The following is a 14,100-nucleotide window of genomic DNA, read 5'->3' on the forward strand; positions in this document are numbered from 1 at the left end:
GGGCATTTGTTGCTCAGTCCCAAAAATTACAACAGAATAACTGTTAATGTGTGTGTTTGTGTTCCAAAATATGTTAATATCACATTTATTGTCCAAGCCCACAAAATAATATTAATAATTATTATTAAAATACAGACATATACAGTTTTAACATTACTCAACACATCATTTTGTGTAAGACTGCTTCATATCTTGATGAATTTTTTTTTTTTTTTTTAAATTCAGCACATTCAGAGGTAGCTTCTGAATATTTATCCGTTGTGAGAGTCCAGTTAATTAAAATACAAGAGTGACGCTCAGATTATTTGCAGCAGCGCCCTCTGTTGGCAGAGGCGTCCAGACGGAGCGCAGACTCGCACTGCTTGTCCTGCTGTGAGGCAAGTAACCTGAGACACATTCACAGAATTAAATTATTATTGTTTTGTCAATTAAATATACCTTTAGGCAATAAATACACAGTGATTTGATTTAATTTTATTTACTGTAGTGTAAAAAGACATGACACTTGTGGCCACAGAATTTGAAATAATGCTTTTTGTTTCACACCTGGTTAGGTGGTTCATGGCTTCTTCCACCTGGTGTCCACTCTTAGCACTGCATTCATAAAACTCAGCCTGGTACTGCTGTCAACACAAACCACATCAAAACTCCTTATACAAACAGTGACTCAGGCAAATGACTGATGATGAGCGGGTCGTTCATCACCTCCGCCAGTCTGCGGCCTTGTGCCCCAGTCACCTCTCGCCTGTCTGCACTCGCCAGGTCTGTCTTATTGCCTAGCAACATCACACACGCCCCCTCAGACATCTTTTCCTGCCAGTCGCACACACAGAATGATACATGATCTAATCCCACAAACCAATCACAGAGACATACACAGTCAACATAAACAGATTACAGCACATTCAAAATACACTCTCTTTCTAATTTCACAACAAACCTTAAATCAAAGTTACACACTGACGTGTATGCAAACAGCGTAAGCAAATCTTTTGCATACAAATGCTGCTGTAATGTATTATATAACCAGCCCAGGCAATTTATATCTCCACCTGTGAGGGTTTGTCCCAAGATTCAAAACACTATTTTTATTTGACCCATTTGTGAATGCTCAATATTGAGCAAAGTAGGATATTCAATGAGAAAATGTAATATATTATAATATATATATATATATATATTTTTTTTAATTGCCCCGCCAAAATTTTCACTGGCTCCACAACAAAAAATGTATGAAAGTAAAAGACAAGAAAATGGGCCTATAAAATAAGCATATTTATTGTTTTTGTTGTCTTTGTTACATTTAACCTCAATAAATAGGGTTATGACACCAAAAGCTACTAGATTAACTCACTTATATTTTAAATATTGTTACAAATAAACAGTAAGTAATAAAAGAGTAACAAATAATCAAATTACGAGTAATAGCACAAATAAATACACCAGAACAAACAATAAATTAAATAAATGGTGCTTTTCAAGTAGGTTTAAACAGGAGATTTTCAGGTACAGAAATTGTAATCTAATGTATAACTATATAACTATAGAATAGATTAAAATGTATTAAAGTTATTCAGTCAATAGCAGTTACAGATGCATAAAAATGTTTTTAATGTTGAAAATATAAAACTTTAAATATTGTTACTTGAAATTATTTTAAAAAATGAAGACACTTTAAATGTGAAATTAAACCTGCCAGTAGGTGGCAGCGAATCACTGATAATGAGCGAATCATTGAGATTCAACCGATTCATTCAAACAGCTGATTCGTTCGGGAAGTGTTGCTCAGAGACGCAAAACAATTCTGTGGACTTTGCAACTATTTTCGTTGGCAAAATACAGCGAAACAGATGATTAAATCAACAATTACGATATAACACACACCCTACATCACTTGCCCGATCAGTTTTATATATAAAACTGATCACAAAACTCATGGTTCGGATCATATTATGGTTTTCGAGTGACGGATCTGATCATTTTTCAGATCAGCAAAAAATAAATAAATAAATTACAAATAAAACGACAAATTTAGCTGCTTTGATACCACAGCACAAACTCATAACTAATAAAGTTCAAGCATCATTAAAGACAAGTAAACAGACGGTAAAAATAAGAATAGCGATAATAAATACTGTTACAAATAAAGTTAGGTCTAGCAGTAGTATTCATGTACACAAATGTGAAAATATAAAAATAATTGTATTTACACATAGTGTTATAAATTAAATCTAGATTAATCATTATTAAAGTTGTTTGACAATTAATGACAATTATTTTTAGGCTGCCGTCACTAAATGCACGGAACCAATGTACAAATGCACGGAGCCAATATGATGAAACACATCCGATTTCTTTCTCATGTTATCTCAACTGTTTAGGTTCACTTAAGACTTTATAAACGACTGTATACAAGAATACTTGTCGAGACGGGGATTTTGAGATCATTTTGTGTGTACGTGTCCGTTCAAGCTGAAGGAGTCGCGAAACAGAGCTCGATTATGTGTTCGCGCGCATTCTGAAAGGCGCCTCACAGAAAACAACGTGCGATTGCGAAATTTCCCGCTTCTTGCATTTTAACGCTTAAATGTTTTACATGGGTAAGACTTAGAAACACGTGAAAATAATACACTTTCATTATATAATGGCTAAATGCAGTTAATAAGCGAGTCACATGCGTTCCGAACCGTGGGGCCTGGTTCGTACGGATCAACCGCGATCCCACACACGCAAAAACCTGATTTTTGAATCAAGCTACCCTCACCTGCACCTGGTCCAACCAATGGCGGACAGCCGTGAACGACGTCTCATGTGTGACATCATACATAGCGATGATTCCATCCGCCCTGCGAAAATACTGCTGCGTGACGCTGTGGAACCTGATGGGGCGACATGGAGGTAAATAAAGCTTCTTCTAGGGTACTTTAGGCATGGTTGCCAGGTCTGCGTAACAAAACCAGACCAATGGACAATCAAAAACAGCCCAAAAGTAGCCCAGTGACTAAAGCCTATGTCAAAACACTAAATTGCCACTCTAATTCCTAAAATACATTTTTACAGTCACTGTTGTGCTATATATAATATAATATATAATTTACGCCACATTAGAAAAAAAATAACGTTTTGGTAAATCTTTTTTATTATTATTAAATCTTTATTATTATATGTCATAATTACAACATAAAAAGTCTAATGACTACTGAATGAATTATACGAATGAATTACGAATACTGAGTTTCGACTTTTTATAATTTTGACTGCTGTAATGATGAAAAAGTGAAAATTATGAGAAAGTCAAAATTATGACATGCAAAGACATTATTATGAGATAAAAAGTTGACTTATAAAGTCATAATTTTCACTTTTTAACTCATAATTTCGATTTAATTTATACTCTTTATGTCATAATTTTGAATTTTCATCTCATAATTATGATTTTGAAAGGCATGATTTTTTTATGTGGTGGAAATGAGCTTCCATAGTTCTAAATTTCAAGTTGAAAAATCACTATATAATATATATATATATATATATATATATATATATATATATATATATATATATATATATATACAAGTTTGTGTGTGTGTTATATTAATATTATATATTTTATATACTATATAGTAATCATAAACACTATGTTTTCCCAAAGGAACTCAATGGAGCTCAAAAGCTTTAAAGCAGCTTAATCATTAGTAGAGTATAAAATATTTCAGTCCAATATCATTAATGCAATATGTCAACCTTTAACCAGCAGGCGAAAAATAACCAGTGGTAACATTTGATAAAGGTTTAGCCCAGAACCCTAATCTAACAAGAAACATTTTAGTGAGATTCATTTTGCATTGTAGCTTCTTTAAATCACTTTATTTGGTTCTATAAAGCCATTTCTGGGACATCTGACCTCTCCTGTCCTGCAGTGTCCCACAGCTGCAGAGCGACTGGTGTGGAATCAAGCATCACGCTCCTAACCTGAAAATCCACTCCTGTCAATCAAACATCACGTGACTTGTCAGTACATAAAAGGCTTTAACATTAAGTGGGAGCATAATTAGGCATAAATCCAGCGTCTCACCCACAGTTGAGGCCATGTTGTTGGGGAAGTGACCGCTGCAGTAGTGATGGATGAACGAGCTCTTTCCCACCGCGGAGTTTCCTAAAAACACCACCTTAAACACACGCTGTGGGTCACACATTACGCTCTGGAGGAGGAAGAAGACAGAACGTTTTACTGGAAAGTCAAATGCCACATCAAGCAGATTAATATTTGATTTACTGATAAGATCAATAATTAAGCTCAGCTTGTTTTGTTGTGTTTGGAAGTGGCAGAACAGAATCTGTCATCATGCAAAAATCCAAGGTTCATCTCACATACACAGAAATAAGCATTTGTGAAATCTCTCTTTACAGCAAAAACAAATACGTACTGTAGTTTTTTCTGATTGGCATGTAGTTTCGTCTTCTCTCTGTTCAGCTATAGAGAGTCTCTTTGGACTTGAATCTGTTAGTGTGGTTTCTGAATCCTCTGCTTCGTCATATGAGGTTTCCATCAGCTGCCTTTAATTAAAATTGATCAAAATTATTTCAATGTGATTAAAGCCCAAAGTATAGTTACATTTTTACGCATACGCAAGGGTCAGCGTACAGTGCACGTGACTTGATTTTCATCATCAGAAGAGTATGTGAGTACTGTACGTGCACCGTACCGCGTGTGCTTGTACAAGCAGGTCGCATATGCGCAGTAATTAGTTTATCCAGAAGGTGGAACCGTGCCCTGGAGGCATTGATTCGTCAAAGAAAACCTGCATAAACAGAACAGACCGGAACGCATGCAAGCTACAGCGACAATGGAGGCCTACATAGATGAGAGATTGCAGCATTGGGAAAAACAAATATGGAAAAATAATTATGGATAATAATTTGATCCCGCTAATCACTAAAGATTGTGACTGAAAATAGCAATTGAAGTGTACATTTGCAATTGAAATTATGGCACATACACTGATCAGGCATAACATTATGACCACCTTCCTAATATTGTGTTGGTCCCCCTTTTGCTGCCAAAACAGCCCTGACCCGTCGAGGCATGGACTCCTCTAGACCCCTGAAGATGTGCTGTGGTATCTGCACCAAGATGTTAACAGCAGATCCTTTAAGTCCTGTAAGTTGCGAGTCAGGGCCTCCATGGATCGGACTTGTTTGTTCAGCACATCCCACAGATGCTCCATTGGATTGAGATCTGGGGAATTTGGAGGCCAAGTCAACACCTCAAACTCTTTGTTGTGCTCCTCAAACCATTCCTCAACCATTTTTGCTTTGTGGCAGGGCGCATTATCCTGCTGAAAGGAGGGAATACTGTTTCCATGAAAGGGTGTACATGGTCTGCAGCAATGCTTAGGTAGGTGGTACGTGTCAAAGTAACATCCACATGGATCCACATGGATTCATCAGACCAGTCCACCTTCTTCCATTGCTCCATGGTCCAGTTCTGATGCTTCACTGTTGGCTCTTTTGGCGATAGACAGGGGTCAGCATTGGCACCCTGACTGGTCTGCGGCTATACAGCTCCATACACAAAAAAAAGTTGCACTGTGTATTCTGACACCTTTCTATCAGAACCAGCATTAACTTCTTGAGCAATTTGAGCTACAGTATCTCGTCTGTTGGATCGGACCACACGGGCCAGCCTTCGCTCCCCACGTGCATCAATGATCCATGACCCTGTCGCCGGTTCAGCGCTGTTCCTTCCTTGGAGCACTTTTGATAGATACTGACCACTGGAGACCAGGAACACCCCACAAGAGCTGCGGTTTTGGAGATGCTCTGACCCAGTCATCTAGCCATCACAGTTTGACCCTTGTTAAAATCTTTACGCTTGTCCATTTTTCCTGCTTCTAAAACATCAACTTTGAGGACAAAATGTTCACTTGCTGCCTAATATATCCACCCACTAACAGATGCCGTGATGAAGAGATGATCAGTGTTATTCACTTCAGCTGTCATGTTATGCCTGATCGGTGTATTATATTTAAATTGTTTGATTAGAGAGTGCATTCATATAGCATAGTAAGTAACCCACCTCTTTGCTGATTTCCTTGGTGGGAAATAGTTGCCCAGTATGGATTCCTTCCTCTCCAAAGGGTTCTTCACTTGCACTGTCTGAGGAACAGTTGATGAGATATGAGAGAATTTTAGCTTCGGTTTTAAATTGAGAATGTAGAATGTTTTGAATGACGTAAGAAAATTCAACTAAAAATATTAGTCTCCCAGAGCAAAGTAATTAATGCAAAAATGGGTTCAGGTATGGTGCTTGTTTAAGTATTTTTTTAATCAGAAAATCTGTGAAGTCCATTGTTTGACTTTGGTCGGCAATGGTTGTGAAATGACAGCACTTGTGTGTATGTGTATGAATGTAAATCACCCAGAATAATCACAAGAATCAAGACAAATAAACATTTTTATTGTTCACCGTCATGATGATTGATAACATATCCATTTTGTTCAACTTAATAAATCTACATTTTGTTCTTTTTGCGTCAATCAGAGACCAAACACATAAACTGTCATTGGACAGAACTGCTCATTTCAAAAGAAACTACCAAATGAAACTGTATTAAATGACAAATATGAAATACAATAAGAGTTAATGAGGTAAAGTGCCCTGTTTCAAGGCCCTGAAATTTAAATGGTAAATTAGGTGTTATTTATGCTTCCTTTCTATTTTTTGACTTTCTTTGTGAAGAAAGAAAAAAGGGGGCATTATGAAAAGAAAAAAAGGGCTCTTCTGAAGCAGAAATTTACCATGCGGAAGGTTCTTTTGGAATCACACTTGTTTATGTAACAGACCAAACAAGAAACAATCTTTCTCCAAATGTGAGCCGTTTCACTGGAGAATTGGCTAAATTCCATATTCACAGCCTCAAATGTTCCACAAGAGGTCTTCTCCGAGACGTATGCGGTGTGACGCGTTAATCCATACAAAGTTTCCTTCAAGTCATTTGTTGTTGTTCCTCTAAGAGGCTGATGAATGAAACAGGCTCTCCCAAGAATAACATGAACAGAGCTGCGCCTGGAAAATGTGAATATTCCAGAAGAGGGTGTGGCTGGCATCATCCGGAAGCTTTCGAATTCCTGAGGGATCATGGGCTCACGGAAACCCAGAGAAATACATCCAGCTGAATGGATCCATTCACATTTTAGCTGCACGTGGGTAATGTTACATGCACATAAGGCAGGGTTAATACGGATAAAAAGAACGCGCCCACGGCGAGAAGGCGTGCACACAGCGGCATGGTGGGTAATGGGTGAGGGACGTGAAGGGGTGTTTTTGACTAACCATCTTCTGTGTCTGATGGGCATCTTTATCATCCCGAAGACGCTTGTTCATGTCCCTAAATAAAAGAGAGTGAGAATAAGTTACATTTCTACTCAGAAGACTTTTACAGCCTCAGAATGTAGATAGCAAATGTTATCAATAAAATGGACTAATGACTGATCAACCATCCTAAACCTGCATCTGTTCGGTTTGTGTTTTGATTGGTCAATTCTTATGGCCTTATCTTTCAAAAATTCACACACGCCTACACTTGAACACTTGAACTCATCACGCTGCACACTAAAAGGTGAGACCAGGTCAGTCTGCTCCGTCCTACCTGAGCAGGTCCAGCTGTCTTATGAGGCTTTCCCGTTCCTTCTGCATGTTTCGGGACACTTTCAGGACTTCTCTGTTGTGACAGAGAATCAAACAGTGAGACATGGAAAATACACATGCTTATCAGCAGGAAATAGCAGATTATGTTTGCTTGATCACTACTTTTTAGGGGTTCAAGCGTGTAGCGCTGAAACCCTATTGTAATTGTTAAAATTTCCAAGGATCAGCATTCTCCCATAAAAGTGACTAAACGGTAAGTTGTAGAGACTTGAAACTTTGAGGACTGGTAGTACTCACATCATCTACAATGTCAACAAGGCTTGTCCTGATCGGCCTGACAGGGGCGCTACAGCGGTTAAAAGTACTTAAACCATTAGGCCAAGGCTGGAATCCTTGGCTCAAGACGGACAAGATGCATGTGTCCGAAATTTTCAGGTATTTTGGATTTTTTGAAAAACATACTTTTGCAAACTACTCCTAGGTTTTTGACCGGATCGGAAACAAACCAGTGCAGCGAGATTCTCTGGAGTCTGATTGTTAATAGTTATTAAAAAAAAAGTAGTTGAAATTCCGATTCATGGTCCCTAAGAGCCGCCAAAACGTTTGAAGTGGGTGGAGCCACTTTTACTAAAATGGCTATAACTCATGAACATAATGAGTTATTTTCACCAAACTTAGTACAGCTATGTAAGAGCTCATTCTGTGGTCGTGTGATAAAGGACATGGCGACTGGCCACATGATGGTGCTATAACAGGGAAAAAAAACCATCAAAACGGCTAAAACTACTTCACCGTTGGTCTGATTGACTTGAAAATTGGCATGCAGTGTCTTTGTCCGAGGTGCCATGACTGCTTATGAGGACATTGACGCGTCTCAAAAAACATGTCTGCCATCGGCCACTGAAGTTTGAGCAACTATCAGACAAGGTTAATGGAGGGCGATCGAAACGAAACTAGCTGGGCCTGTTTGACTCATGACCCTAGAGTCCTGTGAGAAATTCGAAACAAATTGGCCGCCGGAGGGTGCCTTCGTGTTTTCACATGCGCAAAGGGTCGTGTATTCCACGACTTCTCGTGCACGCCCACGACATTCGCACCACATGGTAGAACTCCTCATTCTGGGGTGCGTTTCCCAAAGCGAACTATGGTTGCAAGTTCCGTCGTTACCAATAGAGTTCAATGGGACTTACAACCATAGTTGGCTAATGATGCTTTCGGGAAACGCACTCCTGAGCAACTTTGCTTCTAGGACCGCCGCTGCCCATCCAATCATTTGTTAAATATTAGAGATTATTTAAAAAAATAACTTTGTTGAACTAGTCGTAGGTTTTTGGCTCAACCTCGATAACTGTTAAACTTTTATAAACCATAAATTTCCTATGGTAAATTGCCTGTATTTGGTGTAAATGGTCTATTCCATCTATGATCGAGATGGTTACAGGCTTGCTAATTAAAACCTTATACCTTTTTACACATGTGCTTAAAGGGCTTAAAGCGTTTGAACCCTGATAATTGCTGCTCGCAGCTATATTTATTATTACACTCTTAAAACAAAAGGTTCTTTATTGGAATTGATGATCATCCATGGAATCTTTCCATTGCACAAAAGGTTCTTGAGTGGAAAAAGGATCCTTAGATTCTTAAAATGTTCTTTATACTAAGAAAACACAAAGTTCTTTTTAGAATGTTCACTGAAAGGTTCTTTGGGGAACCAAAAATGGTTCTTCTATGGCATTATCGCAAATAAAAAACCCTTAAGAGTGTAGTAGTAGTAGTAATAATGCAAACAGTGCATTTTCGTACAGTAATTAACACTTGTTAAAAGCCACCTCTCTTTGCCCCTCTGCTGTTGTTTGATGGTGTTCTGTAGTTGTTGCAGTTGGCTCAGAGCATGCTGAAGTTCCTCTCGGCTCTGGTCAAGTTGATCCTGCAGTTCCTGGTTGATGTTGTGCAGTCGGCGGTTCTCCCCACGAGCGCCAGCCTGATCACTGCTCAGAGTATTGATCCTGCTCTCCAACTACACACACACAGGTAGGTTGAGATAAACCTCCAGCAGGTTTAATAAATCACACATGTTGGCGAGTGAATGAGGAGTCTGTACCTCTCTTTGTTTGGTGAGTGTGAACTCAAGTTCTTGTTCTCGCGTCCTCAGTTCCTGTAGTAACTGCTCTTTCTTGTCTCCCTGCCTCATGCTGTCCTTCATCACAGAACAGACCAACATCACCACCATCATCCTCATCACATCACCAAAATCACATTACCATCATCAATATTGTTATTACCTTCATTACTGCCCTTTATGAATATCATTATTACATTGCCATGAGCATCACTTCGTCACCTTCTTTATAACCATGTAATCATCACCATCACATCAATGTTATAAGTGTTATAATAATCACCATGAACAAGAAAATAAATCACCATGATAATCACAATCATTAATATTACAATCACTGTCATCAGTCACCATTACTATCATAATCACCATGAACTAACTATAAGATTATCAACCACTGGTATCATAATCACCAAAAACAATATTATTATCACCATCATTATCATAATCACCAGGAACAATATCATAACATAATAATTTGCATCATTAATACCACTATAATTGTCATCACCATTACTATCATAACCACCATGAACAATATGATTACCAACATCATAAGCACTATGAACATTATCTCCTTCATAACAATCATAATCAATATCATTATAATTATCACCATTACCATTATTATCATAACCATCATGATTACCAACATCATAAGCACCAAGAACATTATTATCTCCATCATAATCAAAATCAATATCATTATAATAATCACCATCATCAATACCACCATTATTATCATCAGAATCACCATGAACAATATTTCCTCTAATATTATTGTTCTCTAAATAAAATAACCACAGTTCTCATGCCAGATGTTTGTCACACGGCTTAAACCTGTACTTCATATTTATACTGTGTGTGTATTTACCAGAGCTTGTCGTTTCTCTCTCTCTTCTTTTAACTGAGTCTCCATGTCTTCATACATGGACCGAACCACTCTGTCATGATCTTCCTCTCTCCTGCAGGACATTTAAACACTCAGAACACTTCCTTTATCTCAAGACAGATAATGGATGTGTTTAATTTACATCAAGGAATCTGAAATCGCATACTTCCCTACTATATAGCAGGCGAAAAACAGTATGTGACAAAAGAAGTATGTCTGAATTTACAGTGGGTGACCTACTACTTCCGGCAAAATTCTGAAGTGTGCATGTGATGGACACTTTACTGTCACATGACAACATGGCTGATATAGTATGTCTGGATTACATTCATACTATTTAGAATGTACATTTTTAGCGGTCACAGAGTGATTACTTGAGAGCATGCCATTTCAGATGCAGATGAAGAGTGCAATGGGGTCCGAGGACCCGAATGAGGGCTGACCTGCGCAATGCCTGTTCTAAATTGTCTCTCTCTTTGAGTGCGTCCTGAAGATGAGAGACAGTGTAGGACAGAACCTCCTCCAAAACACCCAGCAGCTCAGGTTTGTCTCTCTGGAGCTCACTCCACAGAGTACACAACTCCCACTGACTAACACAACAACAAAATCATTAGACTTTCGGTAGATTGAAAGCCCAGAAACCTTAACCCAAATGTTAACAATAACATCATGTTAGCTTTTTCAAGCTAGTATTGATTTAAACGTCAAACATACAAGCAAGTTTATTTGTTATCTTATCTGTTACACGGTAGTGACCACAGCTGTGTGTATTTACTCACTCTTTGAAGAGTTTATCAGCTCCCAGCTCCATGAGGATGTGTGAGAATCGGATTTCTGCCGGCTCTATCTGCTCCTCCCCGACTATCTGTCCTTCTCCGTTCCTCGTTCTCTCCTCCGGCCCGCAACCAACAAGCTCTCCTTATTTAGAGATTTTAATGAATGTATATTAAACATAGTATACTATACTGCATACTACTTTTTTTAAAAATAGTATGCGAGATGGTAAGCAATATTTATATTTAAAAAAAGCTGAAATAAAAGAAATTTTAAATATTAGATGAAAAACTTGAAAAATGTTGCCTTTACTACTAGCTGAAATAAATTAAGCTGAAGCTCAAGATTACTAAAAAAATGAAAATTTATATTTTTATTAGTTTATACATATTATATATATAAAAACTATATATAAATATATATAGTATATTTAAGACTTTAATATTTTATTTTAATTAAGAAATAGAATAATAGAAATAATATAAATATTTATAAAAAATAAAATAATTTTAAAATAATTTATTTTAAAATAAATTTTTAAATATATATATATATATATATATATATATATATATATACACACACACACACATGCTTTATAAAAAATAAATGCACTTTTAAAAAAAATATTTTAATAGTCATGCACACTAACCTAGACCTGTGTGGAACTCAAGGGGTGTAAGGTAACCATTTTTGTCTCTGTCCAAACTCTCAAACACTGATTCCAACTGCTCAGGAGACAGAGGAAGCTCTTGCTGTAGCCACTGGTGGATTTAAACATAATTAGACACATTAAACAGAGTTAAGAGCACTGAAAAGCATTATCAATATGGTCACTGATATATCGTACATCCCTAGTACAGCTTTGGAGCTATTAAAGGAATCGTATAACGTCGATTAACGCCACCACCCTGTCCTGTCTCACCTGCATGTCTCTCTTCGTGATGAATCCCTTCCCCTCTTTATCACAGAGCTCAAAGAGCTCTTTAGCTTTGCTCATTCTGTCCTGCCTGTCTGAGCCAGGAGAGGGCGATTCGCTGGATGACTGTAACCTCGACTTTCGACCCGGCAAGGGGCTCCGCAGTCTGGATCTGGGGGACATCTGACCGCTGCCCGTCCCCTCCAACACCTCACCGTCCTTCAGCCAGCTGGACATGACTGCAGAAAGAGACGGAAAGCTTTCTTTAGTTTGTAATGTTGCTGTTTGAGCTTGAGAAGTCCCAAAACTCCTGCAGGAGTTATTCTCTATATCAGTGTCACTGTTTCTGAACTCTTGCATACTCTTGAGTTTTCTTCCAGGAACGAACACGTCACAATGTTCCTCATTTACATAATCCCTGCCCATGGGGAATAAAGGGGCGGGGCCTGGTTGAGTTAGTTAGTAGTGTGTTGAAACTGCCATTTATGGTAAGGGGCGGGACAATTCACAAACACGCTTGACCAATCATAACACATTGATCCAGCCAACCTATCAGAGCACATTGTGCTTTTCAGGAGGAGGGGCTTCATAGAGACGGGAATTAAACAGAGTGTTACTGACAGACTGGGAAGGGAGGAGCTGCAACAATGGAAAATATGAGGAAAATAATGCTTTTTTTTTTTAATATTCAAGCATGAAAACCATGCCAAAAATCAAAACTTTATAAAAAGGGCTTTATAAGATAAGGAGCTTGTAATAAATGTTGCTAACATGGTCAAACAATGATAAGAAAACAATCTTATCTCATAGTTCTTGTCCTAATCAGCCACAAGCGTGACGAATAACATAAAACAAGACATTTTGTTAGTCTCTATTTTTGATCTGTCACATCCACAGTGAAATCTCATTAGTCCAAAATCCTTCTCCAAATACCTATACAGTAGACATACAAACTATAAAAACTGTAAAACTATTAAAAAATGTTTTAAATATTGCATTTCATCTTTAATAAGGATGGGAAAAAATACTTTATGCAAGAAATTTGTTGTTTTGCAAGTGGTTAGAACATTGACCTTGCATTCAGCTAATGTTGCATTATTATTATTGCACTTTAAACTGCGATTTGGTCTGAGGTTAAACGCTGACTTGAGTTAATCAATCTTTATTAATGGAATATGCTGAAGGCATATCCTCAAATAAACATTAACCAGGATGTTAAACAGTCCTTCAAACAGGTGCCATGCTGCTTTCTGACCTGAATCACTCAGTACTGTATAGCACACGTCATATCTAAATGACATCTGTGTTTGTCTGATATTATGCAGCAGTTGCGATCACATGGATGGTTTTGTGATTTGGGAGCTAAAGAAAACAGAACTCCTCCCTCAGTAAATGTCCAGGCTGCCTGAGTGACCTGCTCCACATTTCTAAGAGCTGGGAAATTCACAGGATATAGTCTGAAAACTGATACCACTGCTGACAGAATCAGTTATTTTAATATTATTTATATATTATTATAATATGTATTCATATTATTAACATAACATATATCTAGTTCAGTCATGAAACTCTAAAGCCTGAGGCTGATCAGTCCTTTACATGCAATTTGCAAACAATCACATCATTACTGCATGGCACAAGCTGATTGGCCTCTTCTGACCCTGTAGCCAATGAGATTGCTTGCTCAATATTTAAAGGGATAGTTCACCCCAAAATGAAAATTCTGTCATCATTTATTCACCTTC

General features: G+C 37.7%; 1 protein-coding gene across 4 annotated transcripts; it reads right to left on the reverse strand.

Annotated features, from left to right (window-relative positions):
* Positions 1 to 549: 549 nt before the first annotated feature.
* Positions 550 to 12,917, reverse strand: cracr2b (calcium release activated channel regulator 2B). Of its 4 annotated transcripts, none has more exons than XM_067380555.1 (16): positions 12,362 to 12,917; positions 12,089 to 12,200; positions 11,442 to 11,580; positions 11,106 to 11,252; positions 10,645 to 10,735; positions 9,753 to 9,848; positions 9,481 to 9,668; positions 7,653 to 7,724; positions 7,337 to 7,391; positions 6,080 to 6,159; positions 4,428 to 4,557; positions 4,076 to 4,202; positions 3,905 to 3,986; positions 2,765 to 2,879; positions 706 to 845; positions 550 to 623 (listed from the first exon to the last, which is right to left on the reverse strand). In XM_067380555.1, the coding sequence occupies exons 1-15, from the start codon at positions 12,779 to 12,781 to the stop codon at positions 786 to 788; spliced, it is 1,914 nt and encodes a 637-aa protein (XP_067236656.1). In that variant the 5' UTR covers positions 12,782 to 12,917; the 3' UTR covers positions 550 to 623; positions 706 to 785. The 4 variants fall into 4 exon arrangements, with proteins under 4 accessions (XP_067236656.1, XP_067236657.1, XP_067236658.1 ...); XM_067380556.1 differs by having other exon boundaries at positions 574 to 620; XM_067380557.1 differs by lacking the exons at positions 550 to 623; positions 706 to 845 and having other exon boundaries at positions 4,080 to 4,202.
* Positions 12,918 to 14,100: the final 1,183 nt, after the last annotated feature.

This window comes from Chanodichthys erythropterus, chromosome 24 (assembly GCF_024489055.1).
Source record: "Chanodichthys erythropterus isolate Z2021 chromosome 24, ASM2448905v1, whole genome shotgun sequence".
Lineage (NCBI taxonomy): Eukaryota > Metazoa > Chordata > Actinopteri > Cypriniformes > Xenocyprididae > Chanodichthys > Chanodichthys erythropterus.

Coding starts and splice junctions, on each gene's coding strand:
- cracr2b (XM_067380555.1), bottom strand. CDS start 12,781: ATGGGCAGGGATTATGTAAATGAGGAACATTGTGACGTGTTCGTTCCT. Junction 10,736..11,105: donor TTAGAACAGGCATTGCGCAG/GTCAGCCCTCAT, acceptor AATGTCCTGCAG/GAGAGAGGAAGATCATGACA. Junction 4,558..6,079: donor CCAAGGAAATCAGCAAAGAG/GTGGGTTACTTA, acceptor TTTTAATTAAAG/GCAGCTGATGGAAACCTCAT.